General features: G+C 70.8%; 2 protein-coding genes across 3 annotated transcripts in view; both read left to right on the top strand.

Moving 5' to 3' along the window:
* The window catches only part of ERBB3 (erb-b2 receptor tyrosine kinase 3), a 39823-nt gene extending 21556 nt beyond the window's left edge, over positions 1-18267 (top strand). The window contains exons 2-29 of one of the 2 annotated variants that reach the window (XM_082781290.1): positions 3527-3647; positions 6186-6337; positions 6416-6602; positions 7037-7162; positions 7234-7299; positions 7374-7492; positions 8284-8425; positions 8515-8628; positions 8705-8825; positions 8909-8982; positions 9065-9155; positions 9860-10059; positions 10169-10301; positions 10793-10883; positions 10967-11121; positions 11199-11252; positions 12069-12210; positions 12420-12539; positions 12616-12714; positions 12816-13001; positions 13091-13246; positions 14100-14175; positions 14255-14401; positions 14497-14594; positions 14679-14834; positions 15064-15135; positions 15859-16123; positions 16831-18267. In XM_082781290.1, coding sequence (XP_082637416.1) covers positions 3551-3647; positions 6186-6337; positions 6416-6602; positions 7037-7162; positions 7234-7299; positions 7374-7492; positions 8284-8425; positions 8515-8628; positions 8705-8825; positions 8909-8982; positions 9065-9155; positions 9860-10059; positions 10169-10301; positions 10793-10883; positions 10967-11121; positions 11199-11252; positions 12069-12210; positions 12420-12539; positions 12616-12714; positions 12816-13001; positions 13091-13246; positions 14100-14175; positions 14255-14401; positions 14497-14594; positions 14679-14834; positions 15064-15135; positions 15859-16123; positions 16831-17393 — 4002 coding nt within the window. In that variant the 5' untranslated portion in view covers positions 3527-3550 and the 3' untranslated portion in view covers positions 17394-18267. Of the gene's footprint in view, positions 1-3526; positions 3648-6185; positions 6338-6415; positions 6603-7036; positions 7163-7233; positions 7300-7373; positions 7493-8283; positions 8426-8514; positions 8629-8704; positions 8826-8908; positions 8983-9064; positions 9156-9859; positions 10060-10168; positions 10302-10792; positions 10884-10966; positions 11122-11198; positions 11253-12068; positions 12211-12419; positions 12540-12615; positions 12715-12815; positions 13002-13090; positions 13247-14099; positions 14176-14254; positions 14402-14496; positions 14595-14675; positions 14835-15063; positions 15136-15858; positions 16124-16830 lie in introns of both variants that reach the window. The other variant, XM_082781289.1, reaches the window with a different exon arrangement.
* On the top strand, positions 842-2823 carry RPS26 (ribosomal protein S26). Its single transcript, XM_082781354.1, has 4 exons — positions 842-989; positions 1728-1905; positions 2486-2616; positions 2713-2823. The coding sequence occupies exons 1-4, from the start codon at positions 987-989 to the stop codon at positions 2746-2748; spliced, it is 348 nt and encodes a 115-aa protein (XP_082637480.1). The 5' UTR covers positions 842-986; the 3' UTR covers positions 2749-2823.
* Positions 18268-18908: the final 641 nt, after the last annotated feature.

Below are 18908 nucleotides of genomic sequence, written 5' to 3'. Positions count from 1 at the left end.
TGGGGTTGGGGCTGGGGGGGTGCTGGGGCTGGGGGGCAGGACCAGGGGGTCCCTCTGGGGTCCCTCAGGGGGCTGGGGGGGGGCACAGGACCCTTGGGGCTTCCTTCCCACAAAGGGGGGCTTGGGGGTGGCTCCCCCCAGGCTGGGGGCTTTTAGGGGGGTGGGGGACCCCCAGGTTTGGGGGTTGGGGGGCTCAGTGCAGGGGGCTGTGGGGGGCGCAGGGCTCCATGGGGGGGGGGAGCCCCGAGGGTCCTGTGCCCCCCCCAGCAGGAAGGGGGCTTAGGGGGGTGGGGGGCTCCCTGGGGTGGGGTTTGGGGGTCTCAGTGCAAGGGGCTGGGGATTGAGGGGTCCCTGGGGAGGGGGGTGCAGGACCCTTGGGGTTCTCCCCCCGAATTGGGGCTCAGGGGGGTGGGCCCCCCCCTGGGGTGGGGGCTCAGGGTTAAAAGGGACCCCCAGCTTTGAGGGGGGGCTCAGGGACGTGGGGGACCCCCAGGTTTTGGGGGTTGGGGGGGGGACTCGGGGCTCCCCCTGCCCACCTGAGGGGGGGGTTGGGGGCTCCTGGGCCCCCCCAGAGGGCTGGGGTAGGCGCAGGACACGTGACCCCCCCCCCGGAACCTCCCCCCTTCTTCCGCAGCCCCAGGACTACATTTCCCAGCGTGCCCCGCGCCGCGACCGCGCTCTCACCACGCGGCGCGCGCGGAACTTCAGCACCCCCCACGCGCCGCGCGAACCCTTCCGTCGCGCCCAGAACAAAAAGTAGTCCCGGCCCCTCCCCCGCCTCCCCGCCGCACCGGAGCCTCGGAACCCCCCAGAACCCCCCGGAACCCCCCCGGCCCTGCCGACAGGGCCGAGCCGAGGGGCAGAGAGGGGCTCGGAGGGGCCGGGCCGGGCGCGGGGCCGCGGCGAGGCCTCTTCCGGGCGGAGGGATCCGTATATAAGGGCGGCGGCGCGGGGGCCGGGCCCTCTTTCGCCGCCCCGGCAGCGAGATGGTGAGGGCGGCGCGGCCGGGGGGGGCCGGGGGGCTCCGGGGGGGCTCTGAGGGCACCGGGGGGGGCATCGGGAGGGGCAGGGGGCGGCCGGGGGGCGGGGAGGGCCTGGGGGGTCCGGAGGGAGCCGGAGCGGACCGAGGGGGGGGGCCCTGAGGGCCGCGTGTGGGGCACAGGAGGCCGCGGGGGGGCTGGGGAGGGGTCCTGGGGGGTAAGGGGGGAGGTTGGGGGGGCGGGGGGGGGTCGTGGGGTGATGGGGGGAACAGGGGGGTTGGGGGGGCTCCATAGGGCGAGGGGTGCAGCGGGGGGCCGGGGGCGTTTGGGGGTGGGGGGGGTCCAAGAGGGGCGGGGGGGATCTGGGGCAGGGGTCGATGAGGGGGGGGATTCCTATGGGGGAGGAGGGATTATGGGGTGGGGGGGGTCCATGAAGGGTGGGGGGGATGTGGGGTGGTGGTCTTATGGGGCAGGAGGGGATGGGGGGCTTCCTGTGGGGATGGGGGGGTCACTATGGGGTGGGGGGGGGGCCCTGTGGGGTAGGTAGGGTTATGGGATTGGGGGGCTCCCGGTGGGGTGGGGGGGGGCCGTATGGGTTAGGGGGGATGTGGGGTTGGGGGTCCCTGTGGGGCTGGGGGGAATATGGGGTTGGGGGGCAGAACGGGGCTGTGGGGGCACCGCTGGGGTGCTGGGGGGGACTCAGGGGGTCGCAGGCTCCAGGCTTCATCCCCTGCCCTGCCCTCGCAGACCAAGAAGAGGAGGAACAACGGCCGGGCCAAGAAGGGCCGCGGCCATGTCCAGCCCATCCGGTGCACCAACTGCGCCCGCTGCGTCCCCAAGGACAAGGCCATCAAGAAGTTTGTCATCAGGAACATCGTCGAGGCCGCGGCGGTCAGGGACATCTCGGAGGCCAGCGTCTTCGACTGTAAGGGCAGCGGGGCGGGCGCTGGGGGGTGTCCCTGTGCCGTGGTTCCTCCCGCCCAGTAACGGGCCCGACCCCAGTCCCAGCGGGCGGCTGCGGTGCCAGCAGCCGGGCACTGTCAGCACCTGCAGGTTCTGTGTCCCCCCCTCATCACAGCCCCACAACTGCCTCTCGTCTTCTGCACGGGGATGGGATGCGGTCATAAAATAGAACAGAATGGCCTGGGTTGGAGAGAACCTCAAAACTCACCCAGCTCCAGCCCCCTGCCACAGGCAGCGATGCCACCCGCTAGGTCAGGGTGCTCAGGACCTCATCCAGCCTGGTCCTGAGCACCTCCGGGGTTGGGGCATCCCCAGCCTCTCTGGGCAGCCTGTTCCAGCGCCCCACTGCCCTCTGAGGGAAGAATTTCCTCCTATCCTCTGATCTAAATCTCCCCTCTTTTGGTTTAAAACCATTCCCCCTTGCCCTGTCAACGTCCAGCTGAGCACAGAGTCGCCCCCCAGCTTTTTATAAGTCCCTCGGCCCCCTTGGGCATTTTCTGGGGGGATCAGAGCTGGGGTTGACCCCCTCTGTCCCCCCCCAGCCTACGTCCTGCCCAAGCTGTACGTGAAGCTGCATTACTGCGTCAGCTGCGCCATCCACAGCAAGGTGGTGAGGAACCGCTCGCGGGAGGCGCGCAAGGACCGGACCCCCCCGCCTCGCTTCAGGCCGGCGGTACGTATCGGGGGGCATCGGGAGGGTGGCCCCAAACGGGGGGGGTTTGGGGAATGCCCCCCCTGCATCTCGCTGACGCTCCCTTTTCTCTTGCAGGGCGCAGCCCCGCGACCTCCCCCCAAGCCCATGTAAGGAGACTGCAGCTGGAAACGTCCCCAGGCTGAAAATGTCCCCGAGTGCAGCCTGAATAAAGGACTTGGCTCCAAACCTGGCTCTGTGCCTGTCGGGCTGGGGGGGTGGGGGGGGGCCGCGAGTCTCTATGGGGTCAGCACGGGTGTTTGGGGGGGATCCACGGGGTGTTCTGGGGGGGGGCTTCTACCCCCCTCCTCATGAGGGGGGTCCTGGTCTCGCTCCAGAGATGTGCAGAGGGTGGGGGGCTGCAGAGTGCCCCTGGTAGTGAGTCCGGGGGGGTGGTGCTGGGTCCCCCACCCAGTCCTGCAGGTGGCTGGGGAGGTGTTGGGGTGTGTGTTGGGTCGGGGGGGGGACGCCCCCGGTAGCCCCTGCCCCTGTGGGGCTGCTCGGGGAGGGAGGGGGCCGCGTCTGCCCCAGGGGCTTCTCCCTGGGTCCAGCCCGGGGGGGGGCAGCGCCCCGACCCCCAGCAGGGCCGGGCTTTGCCGGGGGGGGGCTGCAGCTGGACCAGCCTCTGCCGGAGGGGACCTGGGGGGGGACCGAGCTGGGTCTGGGGGCTACGGCAGAGCCGAGCTGCCCCTGCTCCTCCCCCATGGGTCCCGGGGGTGTCTCCGCCGCTGCGGGCCGGGCTGTCCCGGGGGTGGGTGCCCCGCCGCCCCTGCCCCGCCCCGGCTCCGCCCCGCCCGGTCCCGGTCCCTGCCCCGGCCCCGGCCCGCCCCGGCGGCCCCGCGCCAGGTGCATTCCCCCCGCCGCGCCCGGGCACGCCGCAGCCCGCCGGGCCCCGCTCCGCCGAGAGGCGCCGAGGATGGCCCGGCCCCGGCCCCGGGCGCCGCCGCCGCCGCTGCTGCTTCTGCTGCTGCTGCTGCTGCTCCGCGCCCCGGCACCGGGCACCGGGCAGGCAGGTGGGCACCGGGCAGCTCGGGGACACCGGGGCGCACGAGAGGAGCGGGGAGCTGGGGGGGATCGGAGCGTGCGGAGGGAGCGGGAGCTCGGGGCGCCGGAGCCGGGGAGGGCACCGGGAGCGCTCGGGGGCACCGGGGTGCGGTGGAACCGGGGGCACCGGGAGGGTCCCGGCAGCGGCGGGGACGGGGCTGGTTCGCGCTACCGGGTGCTGGGGGAGTCCCGGAGCAAACGGGGGGGAAAGCGGACCCGGGGGTGCGGCCGGTGCTGGCAGCCCCCCGCGCCCCCTTCCCCGGGACCCCCGCCCCGTGCCCGGTGCCCCGACCCGGGGGAAGCCTCGGCCCCGCTGTGTGCGCCCAGGGGGGCTCCGGTCCCGGCACAACGCGCGGGGCTCTCCCCGTGCCCCCGTCCCGTCCCTCCCGGCACCGAGCCCCCCCCGCGGTGCAGGCACCTGCGCCCCCCGCAGCTGCCGGGGCTATTTCGGGCCGTGCCGGGATCCGGCCCGGGGTGGGGGCGGCACAGCCGGAGGCCCCCGGGACCCCCCGGCCCCGCCGCTGCGGGAGGGTTGGGGCGCAGCTCCCGGAAGGATCGGGCCGCCCGGGAGTTGTTTTTCAACCCCAAAAGGAAAACACCGAGGGCAGGACGCGAAGGTGGGGCCGGGCGCGGCGGTGGCGAACGTGCGAGGTGTGCGCGGCGCCCGCGGCCCCGTGGCGGCACCGGCACCGGCACCGGCCATGTGCCGCCGGCCCTGCCCCGGGCTGCTCCCGCACGACGGCCGCGGTGCCGCGAGGACCGGGGGGCTCTCCAGGACCGGGGGGCTCTCCGGGACCGGGCGCGCACCAGCACCGGGTGCCGGCTCCCCGGGGTGCCGCGGGCGGCTCCTGCTCGGGGACCCCCCGGTGCCGGTCCCGGGGTGCGCAACGCCGGCTCCGCGCCCCCCTCCGACCCCACCCGCAGCCCCCCGGTCCCGTCTCAGAGCCCGGCTTTGTTCGGAGCCGGGATCCGGCCCCCCGGCAGCAGCCGCCCCCGCGCACACAGCCCCCTTTGTGCCGCCCGCGGGACCGGGGGCAGGAGGTCGGGGTCCCCGGTCCCTTCCCCGCCTCCCCCAGCCCCCAGCGGCGGGGCCGGGCCCCGGTGCTATTCCTGGCGGGGGGCCGGGGGGCCGCGGAGGCACGCGGGCAGATAGCAGCGGCGTGCCGGAGCTGCCGGCGGGGCCCGCGCTGATAACGCCCGGCGGGGCCGGCGCCAGCCCCCTCCCCGCCGCGGGCAGGTGCACGCGGGGGTCCCGGCCCGGGGGGGGCCCGTTCTGGGTCACCCCCCCCCAGCACCGCACGTCCCCAGACCCCAGCTGCCCCCCGGGGCCGGCTCTGCGCCTGGGCACCCATCTCAGCCCCCCCCCAGCTTTGGGTTGGGGGTCCCAGCCCCTGCCTTGGCCCTGCCCCTCCCCGGGCCGTCGGGGCTGGGGCCGTGCCCCCACGCAGCTGGGACCTTTTTATAGCCCCTTCCCTATGGAAATAGCTCTGCTGGCGGGGGGAGGCGCGGGGCTGCTGCGGGGGGGGGGGGCCCGCGCCCCTTCCTGCGCCTGCACCGAGCTGCCCGTTCCCTGCACCCCCCCCCCCCCCCGGGGGGGCGCGGGCCCTTATCGGCCCCCGCGCCGGCCCAGACAAAGCTGCCATTGACCGCCCCGCGCCCCCCCCGCGGGGCCTGAGTCACGTCTGGGCCCGGGCTGAGCCCCCCGGGGGTGCGGGCCCCCCCTCCCTCCCCGCCGCGTTTCGGGGGGCTCGGCTCCCCCCGTCCCGCTCTCCACAATCGCCCCTTTGTGCGGCCGCGGGGAGGGGGCCGCATCCTGCCCCGCGCACAAAGGGGCCCTGTCTGCCCCGGCGCGGGGGGGGGGGGGGGCCGGGGAATCATTAACCCCAGAGCCGGGGTTTTGGGGGGGGGGGGGGGGGGGGGGGGGGGCCGGGCCAGGGCCCCTCGGTGCCCGCAGGGATTTCGGGGGGGCCGGGCCGGGAGTCCGAAGTCCGGGCGTCGCGGGAGCGCCGGGAGGGGGGGGCCCTGCCCGCGGCACCCGCCTTGCGCAACCCTTGCCCGGCCGGTTCGGGCGCTGCGCAGGGGAGGGCGGGGACGCCGGGGGGGGGGGGGACGGGGACACCGAGGGGGGGGCACCACCATGGAGGGGACGGGAGCACCCTGAGGGCATCTCCATGACCTGCAGGGGGGGGCACCGTGGGGGGAGTGAAGGGGTCGTGGGCAGGGTGGGAGGGATGGGGGTATGGCGACAGGACACTGGGGGGGGGACATGGCAACTGGGGGGGGCACGGCCACTGGGGGTGGGAGAGGGACCCCGTGGGGGACATGTCCAGGGGAGACACGGATGTGGCCATCGGGTGGGGAATGTGGCCAGCACCAGGGGGGTCGTGGCTAGCACTGGGGGGGTCATGGCCAGCACTAGGGTCAATGTGGCCAGCAGCGGGGGGCACAGGGGGTGCCCGGTGGTGCCCGCCTGTCCCCATGGGGCACCCACATGTCCCCACCCGCAGTGTGCGCGGGGACGCTGAACGGGCTGAGCGTGACGGGGGACGCGCAGCACCAGTACCAGACGCTGCACAAGATGTACAACAACTGCGAGATCGTGATGGGCAACCTGGAGATCGTCCTCATCGACCACACGCAGGACCTCTCCTTCCTGCAGGTGAGGAGGGGCGCAGGCACGGGCCCCCTCCCGCCTGCCGGCCGTGGGGGCTCACTGGTCCCCGTCCCGTCCCCGCAGACCATCCGGGAGGTGACGGGCTACATCCTGATCGCCATGAACGTCTTCGCCTCGCTGCCGCTGCAGAACCTGCGCGTCATCCGCGGCACCCAGTTCTACGAGGAGAAGTACGCGCTCTTCGTGCTGCTCAACTACAACCCCAACACCACGCACGCCCTGCGCCAGCTCGGCCTCAACCAGCTCACAGGTGGGACCCGTGGTCCCCGTCCCAGAGCCATCTCATGCCCCCGTGGTCCCCGTCCTGGAGCTGCACCGGGCCCCCATAGTCCCCGTCCCCTTGTGGTGGTGCCCCCTGGTCCCCAACCCATTACAGTGCTGACCCCCCATGGTCCTCTGTCCCCATCTCATTGTGGTGCCATTCCCCACTGCCCCCTGGTCCCCATCCCGTTGTGGTGATGTCCCCTGGTCCCCATCCCATTTCAGTGCCATCCCCTGCTGTCCCCAGTCCCCATCCCATTGCGGTGCCATCCCCTCTCGCTCCCCACACTGCGCACCCCGATCCCGCTCTGAGCCCCCCGGGGCTGTACCCCCCTCCCGGTTTCCCCCCCCTCCCTGGTGTCCCCCCGGTGCAGGGCAGAGCTGGGGGGGCGCAGCCCCAGTGCCCACATCCACTCCCCGCAGAGATCCTGGCCGGCGGCGTCTACATCGAGAAGAACGAGCAGCTCTGCCACGTGGACACGGTGGAGTGGCGGGACATCATGCGGGACCCCCGGCTGGAGCCTGTGGTGGGGGACAACGGCAGGGCATGTGCGTGGGGGGGGCACGGGGGGCTGGGGGGGGTCCCACACCCCGGGCTGATCCCCCTGTGCTTCCCACAGGCGCCCCGTGCCACGAGAGCTGCGGTGGGCACTGCTGGGGGCCCGGCCCCGAGGACTGCCAGAAATGTGGGTACCGGGGGTCTGGGGGGGTTTGGGGGGGGTCCCGGCCCGGGTCCCGCTCACCCCCTCCCTCCCCGCAGTGACCAAGACCATCTGCGCCCCCCAGTGCAACGGGCGCTGCTTCGGGCGGGCGCCCAACGAGTGCTGCCACGAGGAGTGCGCGGGGGGCTGCACCGGCCCCCGGCAGACACACTGCTTCGTACGTGGGGGCTGCGTGGCTGTCCGTCCATCTGTCCCCCCCCCCGCATGTCTGTCTGTCCGTCTGTCCCCCTTTGTGTCCATACATCCCCCCGTGTGTCCATCTGTCTGCCCATCCCATGGGGAGGGGTCCTGTCCCTGCACCTCCAGGCAGGCGTGGAACAACGCTGGGTGGGGGTGTCCGTCTGTCTGTCCGTCTGTCCATCCGCCCTCCTGTCTGTCCACCCTCCCGTGCGTTTGTCTGTGCATCCGTCCATCCACCCGCGTGTCCGTCCGTCTGCGCGTGGATGGGGAGGGGTCTCGCCTGCGTGCCCCTGGGGTGGGCATGGGGCAAGGCTTCCCACGGGGGGTGGGGGAGCTCAGTCCGTGCATCCGTCTGTCCGTGTGTCCACTGCTCTGTCTGTCCGTCAGTCTGCCTGTGCGTGTCTGTCCGTGTGTCCGTCGGTGTTCTCCATCCTTCTGTCTGTCTGTGGGGAGGGAGCTGATCCACGTGCCCTGGTGTCTGTCCCCAGTGTCCGTCTCTCCATGCGCCCCAGTGTCTGTCCCTGTTGTCTGTCCGTCTGTCCGTGCTCCCCAGCGTCCTTCTGTCCACCTGTGCGCCCCGGTGTCCTTCCATCCGTCTGTATGCCCCGATGTCTGTCCCCAGTGTCCATCTGTCTGCCCGTGTACCCCGGTGTCCTTCTGTCTGTCTGTGCACCCTGGTGTCAGTCCCCGGTGTCCGTCCATCTGTCCGTGCGCCCCGGTGTCCGTCCGTCTGTCCGCGCCCCGACGGCCCCGTTGCTGTCCCCGCAGGCGTGCCGGCACTTCAACGACAGCGGGGCGTGCGTGCCGCTGTGCCCCCAGCCCCTCATCTACAACAAGCTGACCTTCCAGCTGGAGCCCAACCCCGACACCAAGTACCAGTACGGGGGCATCTGCGTCCGGAGCTGCCCGCGTGAGCAGGGCGCCGGGGGGGTGCCGGGGAGGGGGGAGGGCTCTAGGGGGGGCTGGGGTCTAACCATGAGCCCCCCCCTGTCCCTGCAGATAACTTCGTGGTGGATCAGAGCTCCTGCGTGCGCGCCTGCCCCAACGACAAGATGGAAGTGGAGAAGAACGGGCTGAAGATGTGCGAGCCCTGCTCGGGGCTGTGCCCCAAGGGTACGGGGAGGGGGCTGCGGGGCTGAGGGGGTGCAGGGGGGGGGCAGGACGGGCCCTGACCCTCCCCATCCCGCAGCCTGCGAGGGCACGGGGGCCGGCAGCAAGTACCAGACCGTGGACTCCAGCAACATCGACACCTTCGTGAACTGCACCAAGATCCTGGGCAACCTGGATTTCCTCATCACCGGCCTGGAGGGGTGAGCGGGGGGGAGGGCACGGGGGGGGGCAGGTAGTCTGGGGGGCTCGGCCCCCACCTGGGCTGATGACTGAGGCCCCACAGGGATCCTTGGCGCAACATCTCGGCGCTGGACCCCGAGAAGCTGAACGTGTTCCGGACGGTGCGGGAGATCACGGGTGAGGCGCGGGGCTGCCGGGGGGTGTGAGGCTGCTGGGGGGGTGCGGGACCCCCCCTTGAGCCCGGCCCGGCCTCCCCCAGGGTACCTCAACATCCAGTCCTGGCCCAAGCACATGCACAACTTCAGCGTCTTCTCCAACCTGGTCACCATTGGGGGACGGAGCCTCTACAAGTGAGTGCCCGGCCCCATGGCCCCCGACACATCCCCTGTCCCCTGTGCCCCCCATCCCTGTGCCCCCCATCCCTGCGCCCCCCATTCCTGTGCCCCCCATCGTTCTCTGTCCCTGAATCCCTTATCTGTGCATCCTCCATCACCCCCTGGCTGTTCCCTATTCCCACATCCCATTATTCTCACCTGTCCCTGTGCCCCCCCCCCCATCATTCTCTGTCCCTGAATTCCTCATCTGCATGCCCTCTGTCACCCCCTGACTGTTCCCCATTCCCACATCCCGTTATTTTCCCCCATCCCTGTGCCCCCCCATCATTCCCCGTCCCTACATCCCTCATCTGCACCCTCCTCCATCACCCCCCCATCTGTTCCCCATTCCCCCATCCCATTATTTTCCCCCAATTCCCCCATCCCGTTACTTTCCCCCATTCCCCCATCCCATTATTTTCCTGCATCCCCCCCATCATTCCTGCCCCCACATCCCTCACCTGCACATCCCCATTCCCCCATCCCATTATTTTCCCCCACCCCTGCACCCTCCCATTATTCCCTGTCCCTCCATCCTTCATCTGCACCTCCTCCATCACCCCCCGGCTGTTCCCCGTTCCCCCATCCCGTTACCTTCCCCTGCTCCCCCATCCTCTAATTTCCCCCCCGTGCCCCCATCCCCTTATTTCCCCCCATCCCCCTGACTCCCGGCCCCGCAGCCGGGGCTTCTCGCTGCTCATCATGAAGAACGAGAACGTGACGTCCCTGGGGCTGCGCTCGCTGCGGGAGGTGAGCGCGGGCCGGGTGTACATCACCGAGAACCGGCGCCTCTGCTACCTGCACACCGTGCAGTGGGCAGCGCTCAGCCGCCGCCGCGCCGACCTGGACATCAAGAACAACAAACCCCGCAGCAAGTGCCGTGAGTCGGGGCCCGCCCGCGTCCCCTGCCCCCCGGGATGGACGAACAGGGGAAATTTGGGGGTGACTGGGGGGCTTGGGGCCCTGCGCTGAGCCCCGTTCCCCCGCAGAGCAAGAGGGGAAGGTGTGCGACCCGCTGTGCTCCGCCGATGGGTGCTGGGGTCCCGGCCCCGAGCAGTGCCTGTCCTGCCAGCACTACAGCCGCCGCGGTGTCTGCGTGGCCTCCTGCCACTTCACCGAGGGGTGAGGAGCAGCCGGGGGTGGGCACCGGGGTGGGCACCAGGGGGGGGATCAACCCCAGGGGTGGGACACCAGGGAGGGCACTGGGATGGGATCAACCCTACAGGAGGGCACCGGGGTGGGATTGACATCAGGGTGGGCACTGGGATGGGATCAACCCCAGGGGATAGACCCCAGTGTGGGCACTGGGATGGGATCAACCCCACAGGAGGGCACAGGGGTGGGATTAACCCCAGGGGATGGACCCTGGGGTGGGCACAGGAGTGGGATCAACCCTACAGGAGGGCACCGGGTGGGCACCAGGGCGGGATCGACCCCAGGGGACAGACCCCAGTGTGGACACTGGGATGAGATCAATCCTACAGGAGGGCACTGGGGTGGGACAGACCCCACGGAGGGCACTGGGGCTGGCAGGACACCAGGGCGGGCTGGTGGCACCGACCCCAGGGTGCTGGGGTGGGCTCGCTGGCGACCCTCACCCTGTTCCCCTGCAGGGAGACGCGGGAGTTCGCCCACGGGACCGAGTGCTTCGAGTGCCACCCCGAGTGCGAGCTCATCGAGGGCGGCATCACCTGCAACGGCTCGGTACGGCTGCACCCAGGGACCCGCAGTGGGGGCATCCCCGAGGGTCCCCGACGCTTTCTCACCCCCCCTCACCCACCCCACAGGGTGCCGATACCTGCACCCGCTGCGCCCACTACCGGGACGGGCCCCACTGCGTGGAGAGCTGCCCCGAGGGCATCCTGGGCGAACGTGGCCCCATCTACAAGTACCCGGACGCCAGCCGCGAGTGCCGGCCCTGCCACGAGAACTGCACCCGGGGGTGCGTGGGGGCCTGGGGGGGATGGTGGGGGGGTGCCGTGGGGGTGCACGGGTCTCATCTCCGCTCTGCCCCCGCAGGTGCCTGGGGCCGCTGCTGCGGGACTGCCTGGGGGACGCCCTGCCCAGCTCCAGGTATGGAGGGGACTGGGAGGACTGGGGGGGGACTGGGGGGCCCTGGGGTCGCGGTGTTGTGCCGTGCTGTGCCACACCAAGCGTGGAGCTGCCCCGTGCCATATCACACCAAGCAGTGCCATGCTCTGCTGTGCTGTGCCATGCCATGCTGTGCCATGGCACACTGAGCTGTGCTGTGCCATGCTGCCCTGTGCTGTGTCACACCAAGCTGTGCCGTGCTGCTCCATGCTGGGCTGTGCCATGCTGTGCTGTGCCAAGCCGTGCCATGCTGCACTGTGCCATGTCACACTGAGCTGTGCCACGCTGTGCTGAGCCGTGCCCTGCTGTGCTTTGCCGAGCTCTGCTGCACTGTGCCATGCCGTGCTGTGCTGCACTGTGCTGTGCCATGCCCTGGTACATTGTGCTGTGCCATGCTGTGCTGTGCCATGCTGCCCTGTGCCATGCTGCACCATGCCATGTCACACCGAGCTGTGCCACGCTGTGCTGTGCTGTACTGAGCTGTGCCATGCCATGCTGTGCTGAATTGTGCCATGCCGTGCTGTGCCATGCTGTGCTGAATTGTGCCGTGCCATACTGCACCGTGCCACATCACACGAGCTGCTCTGTGCTGTGCTGCTCCATGCTGTGCCGCACTGCTCAGGGACTTTCCCTGCCCATGTGGGTGCTCGGGGCAACCCCCCGGTGCCCTCCTGTAGGGTTGATCCCACCCTGGTGCCCCCCATGGGGCTGGGGCATCGCCCCCACACCGGGGATGACCGTGGGAAGCGCGTGGGGCACGGCAGCAGCCAGAGCTGAGCCCCGTCCCCCCGTGCCCAGGAAAGCCCCCACGGTGATCGCGGTGCTGGTGGTCAGCGGGCTCTTCCTCTCCTGCTCCTGCTTCCTCCTCTCCCTGCTCTACTGGCGCGGCAAGAAGATCCAGAAGAAGCGGGCGATGCGGCGCTACCTGGAGAGGGGAGAGGTGAGCAGGAGGGTTGGGGGAGACAATGGGTGTGGGGGCTTTGCCCTTTTCCATCCCTGTCCTTTTCTGCCTCCATCCACCCCCATCCACGGTGTCCATCCCTGAGACCCATCCTCACCCCTGTTTGCTTCCATCCCCCTCGGCCCCGTCCCTGCCTCTCGGTCCCCTCCTCTCCGTCTCCATCCCCGTCTCCGTCCTGCCCGGGGCAGAGCCTGGAGCCGCTGGACCCCAGTGAGAAGGCCAACAAGGTGCTGGCCCGCATCTTCAAGGAGACGGAGCTGAAGCGCCTGAAGGTGCTGGGCTCCGGCGTGTTTGGGACCGTGCACAAGGTGAGGGGGGGGCTTGGCCTGGGGGGGGCAGCGGGGGCCGGGCACGGCGCTCACCGGGGCGTCCCTGTTCCCGCAGGGCATCTGGATCCCGGACGGGGACTCCATCAAGATCCCGGTGAGCATCAAGGTGATCCAGGACTGGAGCGGGCAGCAGTCCTTCCACGCCGTCACCGACGTAAGTCGGGGGGGGGGGGCTGCAGCCGATCCCTCCACGGGCCGGATCCTGCCCTGGGCGCATCTCACAGAGCCCCCCCCTCACCTTGCACCCCCCCCCAGCACATGCTGGCCATCGGCAGCCTGGACCATGCCTACATCGTGCGGCTGCTGGGCATCTGCCCCGGCCCCCAGCTGCAGCTGGTGACCCAGCTCCTGCCGCTGGGCTCCCTCCTCGACTACGTCCGCAAGAACCGCGACGGCATCAGCCCCCAGCTGCTGCTCAACTGGTGCGTGCAGGTGGCCAAGGTGAGTGCCCCGGGGTTGGGGGTGCCCCCCATCTCCCCTTGGTGTGTCCCCCCCCTCGAGCCCCCAGCCCCGCTGACGCCGCCCCGCAGGGGATGTACTACCTGGAGGAGCACCGCATGGTGCACCGCAACCTGGCCGCCCGCAACGTGCTGCTCAAGTCGCCCAGCCAGGCCCAGGTGGCCGACTTCGGCATCGCCGACCTCCTGTACCCCGACGACAAGAAGTATTTCTACAACGAGGTCAAGGTGGGCACCTGGCGGGGACTCTGTGGCCCCCGTGTCTGCTGTGCCGTGGGGCACCCCCTTTGTGTGTGTCTCCAAACCCCTGTGCCATGGGGCACCCTCCTTCTGTGTCCCCGAATCCCCTGTGCCACGGGACACCCCCACGCCATGGGTCCCCAAATTCCCTGTGCCACAGAGCATCCCCTTTCTGTGTTCCCAAAACCCCTGTGCCATGGGGCACCCCCACTCCATGGGACCCCAAAACCCCCTGTGCCACAGGGCATCCCCTTTCTGTGTCCCCAAAACCCCTGTGCCATGGGACACCCCACTCCCTGTGTCCCCCAAACCCCTGTGCAATGGGACATCCCCCCTTCTGTGTCCCCAAATCCCCTGTGCCACAGTGCACCCCCACTCCATGGGTCCCCAAATTCCTTGTGCCACAGGGCAGCCCCTTTCTGTGTCCCCAAAACCCCTGTGCCACACTCCATGTGTCCCCAAACCCCCTGTGCCATGGGACATCCCCCCTTCTGTGTTCCCAAAACCTCCGTGCCACAGTGCACCCCTGTTCCATGTGTCCCCAAATCCCCTGTGCCACGGGGCACCCCCCTTTGTGTGTGTCCCCAAATCCCCTGTGCCATGGGACACCCCTATTCCATATGTCCCCAAATTCCCTGTACCACAGGGCACCCCCTTTCTGTGCCCCCAACCCCCCTGTGCCATGGGGCACCCCCTCCACATGTTCCCAGCAGGACGGGACACCCCATCCCCTCCATTCCCCTGCACCGTGGGCTGTCCCCTCCCTGTCCCCATGTCCCTCCTGTGTCCCCCCAGCCCCTCACCCACCCGTGCCCCCCCCCCGACCCCACTGTCCCCGCAGACGCCCATCAAGTGGATGGCGCTGGAGAGCATCCACTTCGGGAAGTACACGCACCAGAGCGACGTCTGGAGCTACGGTGAGCACGGGCGCCCCGCCGCCCCCCTCCCCGGCCCCCCGCCACCCCAAGGGGCTCACGGGGGGGGCCGTCCCCACAGGGGTGACGCTCTGGGAGATGATGACCTTCGGGGCTGAGCCCTACGCCGGGATCCGGCTGGCCGAGGTGCCCGACCTGCTGGAGAAGGGCGAGCGCCTCTCGCAGCCCCAGATCTGCACCATCGACGTCTACATGGTGATGGTCAAGTGTGAGTAGGGGGCTCGGCCGGCTGCTGGGGGGGGTCCCAGATCGCTGCCCACCCCCTTGCCATGCTCTGAGCCCCCGCCGTGCCCCCCTCCCCAGGCTGGATGATCGACGAGAATATCCGCCCCACCTTCAAGGAGCTGGCCAACGAGTTCACCCGCATGGCCCGCGACCCCCCGCGCTACCTGGTGATCAAGGTGAGCGCGGACCCCACCAGACCCCTCCCCGGACCCCCCCCCAGCTCTCTTCCCGCGGCCCCTCACGCCCCCGTCCCGCAGCAGGAGAGCGGGGCCGCGCCGCCCGCCGAGCCCCCCACCCTCAGCGACAAGGAGCTGGACGAGATGGAGACGCTGGAGCTGGAGGAGGAGGAGCTGGACGCGTCCTTCGGCCTCGCCGCCGGCCTCTACCCCCCCCGGCCACGGGGCAGCTGCACCCGGGTGAGCCCCCCCCCCCCGTGCCCCCCACCCCAAATGCCCCCACTGGGGTCCGGCTGCGCTGGGGCTGGGTCCTGGGGCGCTGCCCCATGGCCCCCCCTCATCCCCCATCCTCTTCCTCGCCCCTGTGGGACCCCAGCCCCAATTCCACAGTGGGGGGGGGGGTCCAACCCTCTGCCCCGTCCCCCTGCCCCCAGCTCGGTGCCAGCCCCCCCCCCGTGTCCCCTCGCAGAGCCCCAGCCTGCTGAGCCCCCCCGCCGGGTACATCCCCATGAACCAGCCCAGCCTGGGCAGCAGCCGCCAGGTACCGGGGGGGGGGGCAAAGGGGTGACCATGGGGGGGTGAAGGGGATGACAATAGAGGGGAAAAGGGGTGACCATGGCGGGGGGGGGAAGGGATGATAATGGGGGGGGGGAGAAAGGTGACCATGATGGGGCAAATAGATGACAAGGGGGGGCAAAAGGATGAAAATGGAGGGGAAAAGGGTGAAAATGGGGGGGCAAAGGGATGACAGTGGGGGGAAAAGGGGTGGCCATGGGGGGGGGACACAAAAGGATGACAACAGGGGGGGAAGGGATGAATTTTGGGGGGGGAGGAAGAGGTGACCATAGAGGGGGCAAATAGATGGCGATGGGGGGGGGGAAAGGGCAACAGTGGGGGCAAAGCAGTGACCGTGGGGGGGCACAGGGATGACAATGGGGGGGGGAGAGGTGACCGTGATGGGGCAAAGGGGTAACCATGGGAAGGACAAAAGGATGACAACGGGGGGGGGAAAGGGGTGACCATGGAGGGGGCAAATAGATGATAATGGGGGGGCAAAAGGATGAAAATGGGGGAAAAGGGGTGAAAATGGGGGGGCAAAGGGATAATGGGGGGGGGGGGACAAGGGGATGGGATAAAAGGGGTGACCCCAGCGAGCAGAGGAGCCGGAGCTCTGGGGTCAGAGCGGGGGCCATGGGGTGGCCGTGGGGTCACCATGGGGTGTCCATGGCAGCCCCCCCATCACCCCCGTGTGTCCCCCCCCCAGGGCACGGTGACCCGGCTGCCTCGGCGCAGCCGCCAGGAGTCCGTGGGGCGCACGGTGTCGGAGTCGTCGGAGGGCCGGGGGACGGCGTCGGAGCTGGACCTGGCGGAGGGGCTGTCGCTGGCGGGGAGCCTGTGCCGCAGCCTGCGCTCGCGGGGGGACAGCGCCTACCTGTCCCACAGGGAGAGCTTCCCCCCCCCGCCCCCCAGCTCCGAGGGCAGCGAGGAGGACGCCAACGGATACGTCACCCCCAGCTGCGCCGGGAGGGGTGAGGGGCACGGACCCCCGGGGGAGGGGGTCTTGGCATGGCGGGGGAGTGGGGAGGGGGTGTGCTTGGAGGGTGGGGGTGTCCTGACCCCATGGGTGGGGGGCTCCTGGTCTCGTGGGTGGGGGGCTCAGCAATGGGATTGGGTTATGGGGACCCATCCTTGTAGGGCTGGGGCTGGGGGGGGGCCCAGTGCTATGGGTGGGGGTCTCCTGTCGCTATGGGTGGGGGTCTCAGCAACAGCTTTAGGTTAAGGGGATCTGTCCCTGTAGGGCTGGGGCTGGGGGGTGTCCCGTCCCCTTGGGTGGGGGTCTCAGCAACACTTATGGGTTATGGGGACCTGTCCTTGCAGGGCTGGGGTTGGGGGGGTCTCCTGTCCCCATGGGTGGGGGGGTCTTCTGACCCAGGGGTGGGGGTCTCAGCAACAGCTTTAGGTTAAGGGGACCCGTCCTTGTAGGGCTGGGGCTGGGGGGTGTCCCGTCCCCTTGGGTGGGGGTCTCAGCAACAGCCTCAGGTTAAGGGGACCCACCTTACAGGGCGGGGGGGGCTCACCTTTTAGGATCTGAGGGCTGGGGGCCAGGTGGGACCCCCCTAGCCCCCCCCAGCCCCCTCCATGTTCGGCACCAGCCCCGGGATCAAAGCAGGGGCACCGAGGGTGGGATTTGGGGGGGGAGTTTGGCTACTTTCTGACCCCCCCCCCGCCCCCACAGACCCAGAGCCCGCCGGGGTCTTGCTGCCAGACGCGGAGGAGGAGTACGAGTACATGAACCGGCGCCCCGGGGCCCCCCCGGGAGCCCCCCCCCCACCTCGGCCGGCCTCGCTGGAGGAGCTGGGCTACGAGTACATGGAGGTGGGCTCGGAGCCGGGTGCCCCCCCAGGACCCCCCCCTCAGGGCCGGGGGGAGGAGGAGGAGGACTACGAGTACATGAACAAGCAGCCGCGGCTCAGCCGCTCGCTGGGCAGCGTCGGGGGGGGGCCGGGACCCCGACACGAGGCTGGGCCCCCCCCGCCCCGACACGACGGCTACACCGACATGCGGCCGGGGGAGACCCCCACCCCGGTCCCCGCCGAGGAGGAGCAGGGCTATGAGGAGATGGAGGCCGTGCTGGCTCCTCGCGGCCCCCCCTGCCCCGGCTGCCGCGGCCCCCCCGGGCCGCCCCCCCCCGGCTGCATGAAGCCCCTGCGCAGCCTGGAGGCCTCGGACTGCGCCTTCGACAACCCCGACTACTGGCACAGCCGCCTCTTCGCCAAGGCGGACGCCCAGAGGACGTAGGGGGCCCCCCCGGACCCCCCCCCCAGCTGTTTACACTGGATATGAAGGAGCCCCCCCAGCCCCTGCCGGGTGGGGGGCGGCAGCTGAAGCTCCCCGGGGGTCCCAAAGGGTGGGAATGGGGTCGGGGGGGGGCTGATCCTGACCCCCAGCCCCAGGGGGAACGTGGGGGCCTGGGTGTGTGTCCCCCCCCCTTCTGCTCTGCCCAAGGGCCCCCCCCAAGCACTCCCCCCCCCCCCCCCCCCGTTCCAGGGTGCTCCCGGGTGCAGGACCCACGGCGTCCACCCCGTCTGGGGGCAGGGGGCTCAGCTTTGGGGCCACGACCCCCCCCTTTAGGTCTGGGGTCCCCCTTTTAGGCCATGATCCCCCTTAGGGGCTGGGGTCCCCCTTTGGGTTTGGGGTCCCCATTTGGGGCCATGACTCCCCCCTTTAGGTCTGGGGTCCCCCTTTGGGTTTTGGGTCCCCCTTTGTGGCTGTGACCCCCCCCTTTAGGTCTGGGGTCCCCTTTTGGGGCCGTGATCCCCCCTTAGGGTCTGGGGTCCCCCTTTGGGGCTGTGACCCCCTCAGCTGCCGCAGGCGGGACATGTGGGCAGGATGGCCCCAGTTTGCCCCATTCCCTGCTGGAGCTGGGCGGGGGGTGGTGGGGGCACATTTTTGGGGTGCCCCCCCTGCAGCACACCCCAGCCCGGCGGGCTGGGCTGGGGTGCCCGTCCTCAGGGCCCCCGGTGGCGGCCAGGCCGGGGGTGTCGCCCCCCCCCCCGCTCCGTGCACTCCGCGGGCTGCTTTCGGGCAGGGGTCGGGGTGCGAGCGGGACCCCCGCGACCCCCCCCGTTTGGAGCCGGTTCTGGTTTGAAAATGCACAATAAAGGCAAAGGGACACGGAGCGTGCTGGGCTATGGGGCTGGGGGGGGTCCTGGGGCTGGGGGGGGGCGTGGGGAAGGGGCTGGGGGGGTCCTGGGGCTGGGGGGGCCGTGGGGCTGGGGTATGGGGCAGAGCTATGGGGCTGAGGGGGGGCGTGGGGCAGGGTCTGGGGGGGTCTAGGGGCTGGGGCTGGGGGGGGGTCCTGGGGAAGGGACTGGGGGCTTGGAATAGGGGCTGGGGGGGTCGTGGAGCAGGGGCTGGGGGCGTTGGGCTGGGGTTGGGGGTCCTGGGTCAGGGGCTGGGGCTGGGGGGGGGTCTTGGGGCAAGGGTTGTGGGGAGGGGGACCGGGATCGGGGTCCATGCAGGGGCTGGGGCTGGGGCTGTCCCCACGGGGCTGGGACCGGGGCCAGGGGAGGGGGCACCCGGGGACCCCCCCTTCGGGCAGCGCCCCCCGCCCGCCCCGCGCTGCCCCTGCCCTCGTCTCCCCCCCGCCTCCACCGCTCCGAACTACACTTCCCATCACCCCCCGCGCGCCGCTTCCTCCCCATCTCCTCTCCTCTGTCGCGAGAACCGCGGTGCCCCCTGGGAATCGGAGTCCCCGCGGCCGGCTGCGGGCCGGGGCCGTGCGCGCCGCGGGCGTTGCCGGGAGCTGTAGTC

Source organism: Aythya marila, assembly GCF_965140915.1.
Source record: "Aythya marila genome assembly, chromosome: 30".
NCBI lineage: Eukaryota > Metazoa > Chordata > Aves > Anseriformes > Anatidae > Aythya > Aythya marila.
Note: the sequence above shows the minus strand (reverse complement) of the source record. Positions and strands in the feature narration are given on the sequence as shown.